General features: G+C 34.3%; 1 protein-coding gene across 1 annotated transcript; it reads right to left on the reverse strand.

Annotated features, from left to right (window-relative positions):
- Positions 1 to 32: 32 nt before the first annotated feature.
- LOC107687922 (ras-related protein Rab-12-like) lies at positions 33 to 7,935 on the reverse strand. Its single transcript, XM_016485411.1, has 6 exons — positions 7,920 to 7,935; positions 7,401 to 7,461; positions 5,045 to 5,183; positions 4,080 to 4,169; positions 2,585 to 2,689; positions 33 to 1,589 (listed from the first exon to the last, which is right to left on the reverse strand). The coding sequence occupies exons 1-6, from the start codon at positions 7,933 to 7,935 to the stop codon at positions 1,482 to 1,484; spliced, it is 519 nt and encodes a 172-aa protein (XP_016340897.1). The 3' UTR covers positions 33 to 1,481.
- Positions 7,936 to 9,311: the final 1,376 nt, after the last annotated feature.

The following is a 9,311-nucleotide window of genomic DNA, read 5'->3' on the forward strand; positions in this document are numbered from 1 at the left end:
TTAACCCCCCCCCCCCACACACACACACACACATTTTGGGGGTCAAATATGACCTTGACATGTTTTCATTAAATTCACCCAATAAGAATTTTTTTTTTTTGTAGATGACGTTCCAGACGCACAGTAACACTGTCAGTCCTCTATATTCATGGACAATTTCTACGAAAAAAGCATCATATTTCCATAAACTCACACAAAAACCTGTTGCTTCTGCATATCTGGTTCAGCTGAAATAGCCGTTCCCATGTTATATTTTGTTATATAACACAGCTATATCATTACTACAGTCCTTGATCTAATGCAGGCAAATGATTCAATTCAACTGAAATCCAGTGGAGTCAGTGGTTTGTCCAGGAACGCAGAAGCATAGTGATGTTAACTGAAGAGTGTTGTTAGGAACAAGTGCACGGTTAGAAACTGTTCGAGTATCAAAACCAATGTCCCGTTTTACTCCCAATCTGCTCTCCACGGAAAAATAGCCCTTTCGTTGAGAGCATTTCAGTTCTGCAATCCAGATCTAGAGAATAAAACAATGAACTCAATTATTGACCTTCCTTTATTCTACTCAAGTTAAGTGACACCGAAAGAGGACTATGAAGCAACAAAACTCAAATCGCTGCTAAATGATAAGGTTAATCTTCTGTACACAGGTCCTTCACTAACGCTCAGCATTTCAGCTGTTCGTAAACTAGCTACGAATGGATTGTAATGCAAAACACAACGGATAACACAAAATCCACCTCAAAAACAGTAACACTGATAGAACGTAAGGCATAAGGACAACCCAACCACGCCACCTCGTAAACACACAACCGACAGAAATGAATTACGCTTGAAATGTACATCCACTTCGCTTTTAATGCCAAACCAATTTGGAAAAAAGCTTCCTAAATTGAGACCGGGAACGTTTTCCATAAGAAATGCGTGTTTGAGACGTGATATGAAAGACAAGGGTAGAGTATCCGTCGTCCAATAGAAATAGTTTCTTGTTTCTACTGAGAATATATGATGATGTAAACTACATATAAATAGAAGTTGATGGGTTATGACATACATTTCATGTATGTTTGTGATGCGTGCGCAGCGGTTTTCCGATCAGGAAGGCACATGTCGGACAAACGCAATCCTGTGCTTCCCAGAAATGAGGTAGTGTAAGTATGGGCCGTCAAAAATAAATGCATCTATGTGTGTGTGTGTGTGGGGGTGATGATACGGATGTTCTCTACTGGCATCTAGAGGTACCAAAATACGGAGTATGTTAAATTGCACAGTCTACAGTTTGTGAAGGATGATTATATGCGGTAAAGAGCGTTTGTCTTTCATCTTCTCTGGTAATGACAGGCCATCATCTCATCATCCGTATGGGCTGGACTCTCATGAGATGGGCATTTCGCCCCTGGTGGCGGGAGTCTTTAACAGCATGTGTTGGGTTATCAGAGGGAAGGTGGTGTTGGGTTTCTAAATAAAGCATGAACCGAGTGTCAACAGCAGCGCATGCGCGACGGAGACAGCTCTGGTGGGATTTCGGGTTCGGGCTGAAGGGACAGGACGCTGTTGGACAGCTCCTTACTGGGGACTTCAAGAGGCATCTGTGGAAGGACAACATTTAATCAGTTTGTAAGATGTTAGAGACTCTTCAATGACTGTCTGATGTGCATTGCACACTAAAATGGTAAGATCTTGCTCAAAAGAGATGGGAATCAGGGCTGCACGATTAATCAAAATAAAACCGAAATGCGTGCGTTTGAGTTTCATTCGAGAATGCAACATGCGCCAAACATCTTCCCAAACTTGTAATGACAAAGTGCTTATAAACCATCTGTTACAAGCAAAAGAGGCATTTTTCCACCAAAATAAAAGCTCAACATTTGAAACTGAAGAAATTAAGATTGCAATTTTACAGTTGTACTGGTTCAAGGTTCTTTATTTGTCACGTACAGAATTACATACATGTGATGTAGTGATTTTTCTTAAATACTTGACTTAATTTTACAGTAAAATATTATTATTATTATTACTATTAACAATCATATTGTTATATAATCACAAAATTCACAAAAAAAAAAAAATCACATTTTAAAATTGCAATTTTATCAGAATTTTATCATTTATCACGCAGCCCTAATGGGAATTGTAATAAATAAAAAAAAAGGAAGAAATAATAAATAATTACTGCATTTGCCAACGTTTATGGCATCAAATCTTATTGTCTAATACACTTGTTATGTAAATATAATCTCACCTGCTTTGGTCTCCTAAATGTCATGTACAACATTTAATAAACTAAAGTGTAGTTGGTCACTTTACATGTTGGTTGGACGCTTCCTTCCTGTCTAAGTGGCCAATTACTGGCCATTATTCACAGCAAATTGGGTCAGACTTTTTGCCGATAGTCAAATTCCATCTCTGCGTTTCTACTGAAATCCTGAAAACTCCTTTTATCTCATGATGATATAATTTGAGCCAGAAACACTCGTGATTCACTCGTGACTCGTCAGGCACTGAGAAACTCACTATTTTTAATCAAATGTTTCAGAATTAACATTTTGATGAGCAAAGTATTTGTCAAAACAGCTCCACTTACCTTACTCAAAATGTCATCAACTAGTTTAAGGAATATCTCATCCACATTAAAGTTGTCCTTGGCACTGGCCTCACAGAAACGCATCCCTGACATCCGTGAAGCAAACTGCCAGAAATAAAGAAATTTATTTCAGTGTGATGGTGGTTCTGTATGGGTTAAATATTCAAATAATTAAATATTTAATACTTTTCTAATGCAATCAGCTGACTGAGGCTCTTTCTTTTCCATAATGGTAACACATCAAACTATTGTATGGCTTCAGAAGATGTGTGGACTGCTTTTATCGAGTAAATAACAATGTTTGGGTGAACTATTCCTGTGTAAAGTGTGCTTTCACACACTGGTACTGTTAGCTTTAGTCCCAGTGGGTTTGGGAAGGTTGGAGGAGGCATTATTCAGAGCATTCAAGGAATCTCTTTGTGGAGGTCCAGAATAATGTCCCTGTGTCCAGGGCTTTGGATGCACTGAAAGACTCGTAATGCAGCAACGCCCTCCACTGAACTAAATGTCAAGGTAAACCTGAGACAGCGTTATACAGCTGAATCTGAAGTAAATTCAGGCGATAATAATGTTCTAATAGCAAATAATAAAAAGGTATAAAAACATCACTCATATTTGCTGAATGAAACCAATGCTTGTTTCTTACTAATTTTGAGGTGCTGAATCCAAAAGTATTGCCTGTTTTGCCTGTAAAATTATATTGAATTTTTTGAACATATTTTTCCATTCCTTTTACAAATTGTAAGTTAAATAATACATTTTGAATACCTCTTTTTGTCATTAAAACCATTAAAATAAAAACTTCTGACATTTGCCTGCTTTAGTTATTTTGATAAGTGCATTATATGCTTAGAATCTGAAAATATTAGAAATGTTGCCTTAGCAATTAACTGAAATAAATTAGTACTAATGACTAAACCTAAAACTGAAATAAAAATAAATTAAAGCTAAATAGAAAGATTTAAAATGATAATAATAATCAAAATGACAAAAGCACATAACAAAAAAAAAATAAAATAAAATAAAAAATTAAAATAAAAACTGAAATAATAATTCAACATATTAATAAATACTATTGAAATAATACTAAAATAACACTGGTCTCACCCTCCCAGCTTGTTGTCGTGAAAAAACTGTACATGATAAAAAGTTTTTATTATTTACTTTTATTTATATAACTCGGCATCTTCAAATGAAGTTATATTAGAAATATATATAAAAAAGAGCCCTTAGTTACTTATAGAAAACAGTCATTAGCTAGCAACATCGTTATTGTTAACTACAACTAAATCTATTAAAAGTTATTTTCAGTAGTCGAAATAAAGTGCTAAAAATAAAAAATAACGTTAAACTGAAATAAAAATATATATACAAATGGCAAAATTACTAAAACTAACATTAAAATGAAAACATTTTAAAAACTATTATATATTTATTTGTATTTATTATTTATTAATATGGTATATAAACAATACTAAAATAACACTGCTCTCACCCTCTCTGCTTGTTGTCGTGAGATGGCACGATCAGACTCACAGTCCAGTTTGTTCCCAACCAATAGGAGCTCAGCATCCTCTGATGCGTACTACACAGAAGCAAAACAACACTTTAGTAAAAAATTTGGTAGCCCTTCTGGCATGCATTCTTCAGATTTTGGTAGCGCAAAATGAATTTAACTAGCCCGAATAAAAAGGACATCGGCTGACAAATCAGCATGATCAAAAACTTTAGTGATTGTATTTTTTCTTCAAATAACAAGTAGGGGTGCAACGGATCACCAAACTCACGGCTCGGATCATATTACAGATTTTGAGTCACAGATCGGATCATTTTCGGATGAGCAAAAAAATGGTTCTTTATTATTTAAAGAACACTTTACTTCCTTTATACCACAGCAAAAACTAGTAGCATATAGGAATGTAACGATTCACTCAACTCACGATGCGATACGATTCACGTTACTGAATTCACAATAAGATTTTCGTGATTCATTTAACATCTCAACCGACTTGAATCGTCACATATTTTTATTGATTTTCAACTGGCAAGCATGCATCGATACACCCCTAGTAGCATAACTAATAAAGGTCAAAACATTTTTAAAGACAAGTGAGCCGTCAGTAATAAAATAAGAACAAATGAACAAATTACAAGTACAGATAAATAAAATAGAACAAAGTTACAAATAAAATAAGGTCTAACATTAGTTTTCAGGTACATAAATGTTATAATTAAGTGTAAAATAACACTGCATAGTGTTCACTGTATAAATTACATATAGATCTTTGTTAAGGCTGACAGACAGCAGCAGGCGTTTACATGAATGCACGGAATATGATGCACAGTGTGTTTGAGTGTGTGCAATTGAGTTCTCTTTTGCCTCTTCTTGTGCTTGAATGGTTCAAAACGCTTGAATGTTTAAAACGGCAAGACTAATCAGTGTTTTAGATGTTTGAGTACCTTGTCTATCATCTTCATCCATTTTGGCAGGTCGTCAAAGGTTTCCTGCTTGGTGATGTCGTAGACCAGTACGATGCCTTTCGCGCCGCGGTAATACGCTGAAGTGATGCTGTTAAACCTCTCCTGACCTGCTGTGTCCCTGCAATCAGTCAACATTATTAGACTTGCATGACATCCAGAGTGAGGAATAAATCATATGTTTGACTATTAAGAGAAATCGTGTCTCTACAATCACAGACAGCTGGAAGGGAGGGATGGAAAGAGTAAGAGGGGTTTGTGACATCAGCTGAAAAAGAAAGTCAATTTATTTTCAATTCAATAAAAGATTACAGAGAGAAGCATAACATGCACCAATGAATCATTCACAAAAAGAACAGGAAGGTGCATTATCGACTTGCTCAGATCATTTGCTTTGCCAGTATTTTCATAAAACATCAGTGTATTTCAGCAGTCTTTTATGAACAGATTTTTCACATCTTGATTCAAAGGAAAAAGAAAATTCAGATTAATTATGAACATTATGGCACATGACAGATGTCCGTTTCCTTGTTTTTACTGTACCTTATTCACCCTAGTCTGGCTGCATGTTTCCAAAACAGGATATGATGTCACAAAGAGGGCCGGTGAGGCGTCACATGTCAATGAGCAGTTAAGACAGACAGTGAAGGACAGCCATGGATGCTGGGTAGCTGGATGTGAGTGGACATGTGTTACAGACAGGACGTTCAAAAGCAGACATCTGCAGAAGTGTGGTGTGAGAGAAGCCGGCGAGTTTTAGGGTCAAAAGAAATAATAATGATGATAAAGTGGGTGGGGAGGAGATGGGAGGTTAGTATTAGTTTGGATAGGTTACTAAATGACTGAACCAGATTCCACTGGAACAATAAAGGTATGCAATAACAGAAAGATTAGTTTACAGACTGCACCAAACTAAATAGAAAAGAACTAGAGTTGTTCATGATTAGGTTAATAATTTAATAGACTATTCTATTCCAATGTTTATTAATCAATTTTGTGATTTGGCTTGTCTGTAAAAATGAAGAGGACATAATCACAATGAGAAAGAGTAGCATCTGTATTTTCTATAGGCCCCACATTATTAGTGAATGGTATGAATGGTAAATTAAACAAATTAAACTTATACTAAACAGCCTAACTGATGAAGTAAAATGTAGATAGATTTCTTACATTTATGTTTTTAAATTATTAAGAGTCTTCCACATGGCATTTGCTGTATTAATTTTAAATCACAATTAAAAATTCCTGAAAATTGACATCCCAACATAGAAAAGAATAAATGAAACTCTGAATCTGAATAGTACTCCATAGAATAGAACCAAACAGAACAGAATTCAACAGACCCAAATTAAATAAAGCAAAACAGAAACGAGTAGAATATAATAGAATATAACAGAGCCAAATCAAATAAAACAGAATAGAAAAAAGAAACAAAGGAAGCTTGTTTCCACCACAGGATATAAAAAATCAAAAAGGTAATTGTGACTTTTTTTCTTGCAAATCTGAGGGAAAAAGAAAAAAGAATTTGAGATTTCTGAGAAGAAAAGTCTGAATTGTGGGATAAAATGTCAATACCTTTTCTTTTTTTTTTATTATTATTTTATTCCATGGCGGAAAAAGACAAAAACAGAATTGCGAGATGCAAACTCAAAATTCAGAAGAAAAAAAGTCAGAATCACAAGTTTATATCTATAAAAGAGTTCATATGAATTCTGAGTTTATATCTTGCATTTTTTATATTACATATTTTAAACACTTCCATAAGAAACAGATCAGAATAGAGCAGAATAGAAGAAATAGAATACGCCATGAACCCAGACCACAACAGAATTGTAGAAAATAATCGAATAGGAGAGATTAAAACTGAATAGAATAAAACTAACAAATGGCAGTAGACAAGATTGGCAGGAGTAGGTGAAAAAGGACATACACATCAGTTAGTGTTATGATATTAGTGATATCACAATTAAAATCCACATATTTACATTCATTGTTGAATTCTGGGATGCTGCAAGCATGCAATCACAAATTAAAAGTCACAATAATAGTGATCAGTGTACTGTAATGCTTTAATAATGCTTTTTGATGGTAAAATCAAATCTCGCAGTGAGTTTACTCAATGCCACAGCGTAAGTTAAAAGTTGGTTAACTGTAAGCAATCACAGCTGATTAAATCTCAGCAGCAACACATGCAAGATGTTTGACTGAGTCTCAGAGACTCTGGACTGGAAGTTATGACTTGGTGCAGAGCGACTTCATCTCATGTGCTTCTGAGACACAGGAAGTGACATGGTGGGCTGAGTCAATGATAAGGACACAGCACTTCCTCTCCACTCACCAGATCTGTAACCTGATCTTCTTTCCTCTCAGCTCCACCGTTTTGATTTTAAAATCCACACCTTCAACACAAACAAACAAGCAAGAAGAAAAAAGATGTAAGATCAGTCATACTGCGTCTTCAAGCTTTACAGTGCCTCTACAATTCATTGTAATCAAACACATAATTGAAATCACTAATATTTAATGTAACACATATAGGCAATAAACAGCCAAAGTCAAAGCACAGATCATGCTGTATGACTTCCACAAGCGTGACAGAGCAGTAACTCGAGGTCGGGATGTCACAGCAGCTGTGTGAACGTGTGTCTGGCTATTCTGGGATATTGGGTTAGTAAGCATGCAACTAATCTGATGTGAAGGCCTGCCATGAGTGAGTGAAAACCTTGCTGTATCAGTTTTCACATGTGCGCTGGTCCAAACATTTATGTATTGGCTAAAAATCACTGATTTTGTACCAAAGGGTTTTATTATTTTAATGCGTGTTTCTTCACATGATTGATGCAGATTGATTCAGCACTTGGCAGATCTCCCATGTAACGACATTATAAAAAAGCTGGGCATGAGAATGAGGGATGAAAACGGTTTAGACACATTCATGTTAACATCAAACTCTTACATCATTTGAATTGTTTGCATCCATCTGTGTTACAACAGTGTGATTATTATTAGGACAATTTTCTCTGATTTACGTGGTCACTGGCACAGATGTGATTTTCAGATTGTGGCTTTCTAACATCTGGCTGAAATGTTTCTGTTGACACTGTCAGGACTAAAACTGACTGACCAGAGCTACTCCTCTGACCTCTGAAGTGTTGCTAAGTTTTCATGTTACAGTAGTCATTATATTGCTGCAACTGTTTATGTTAGAAGGTAAACACATTTTTTACTTTTTGACATTTTTTATTATCCAAATTAAAATATCCATAACAAAATCACTATGCACGGTTCACAAATTATGTACACAAAAACGAAAATACAAATATATTCATATTATTTATAGTTTCTACTATCTATCTATCTATCTATCTATCTATCTATCTATTCACACAATAATATTGTGTAATATTATTACAATTTAAAATGTATTTTGCCATTTAAAGAAGTTTATTTTGTGTATGTGTGTGTGTGTATATATATATATATATATATATATATATATATATATATATTTAATAACCATCTATGTTTTACTAATTGTTCTACTTTTACTAAATAACTATTGTCCATTGCTTTTTTAATTGACAATAACTATTCATCAAAGTGCCAATTACTAACATCTATAGTTATTATTCCAAACTGGAAATAATTATTCATCTATACTAAACTAATATGTACAGTTATCTAATCTTTAATAGCCATCTATGGTTTACAAAATATCCACTGTTAACTATCTGTGCAATAAAAACAAAACAAAAACAAAAAACATTAATATCCATCTAATAGCCAACTGCGAACCATTAATAGTTTACAAATTAATCTCAGTTAACTATCTATGCTTTCCAAACTGGCTATAATTATCCATCTCTACTAAACGAGTATGTACAATTAGTCATCTAATCTTTAATAACCATCTATGGTTTACTAAGTAAACACTGATAATCATTGATACAGTTTACAAATTATTTAGTTACATCTATTCCATATTAACTAGGGGTCGTTTAATTACATAACTATAATATTAAGTTTATTAATTATCCATCTATAGTTGACGTATCTATGCTGTACTAACTGGCTATAGCTTTCTCAGTCATTATCTATCTATAGTTAACTATTCATACCTTGGATACAGTTGAACTGACTTGAGCAGATAAACACGATGTGGTATGTATGTATTGTTATGATAATTAAGCAGAAAGATAACAGATACTAGTAAACAAATAAACTGACAGTCCTTGTTGTTGATCCTCCA

The sequence above is a fragment of the Sinocyclocheilus anshuiensis genome, unplaced genomic scaffold (assembly GCF_001515605.1).
Source record: "Sinocyclocheilus anshuiensis isolate Anshui unplaced genomic scaffold, SAMN03320099.WGS_v1.1 scaffold293, whole genome shotgun sequence".
In the NCBI taxonomy this organism is placed as follows: domain Eukaryota; kingdom Metazoa; phylum Chordata; class Actinopteri; order Cypriniformes; family Cyprinidae; genus Sinocyclocheilus; species Sinocyclocheilus anshuiensis.

What these genes read in the sequence shown, in the direction of transcription:
- LOC107687922 (XM_016485411.1), bottom strand. An exon ending in GGATGAAGATGATAGACAAG is followed by an intron (nt 4,170 to 5,044) that starts GTACTCAAACAT and finishes GCTTCTGTGTAG; the next exon opens with TACGCATCAGAGGATGCTGA. An exon ending in CACGACAACAAGCAGAGAGG is followed by an intron (nt 2,690 to 4,079) that starts GTGAGAGCAGTG and finishes TATTTCTGGCAG; the next exon opens with TTTGCTTCACGGATGTCAGG.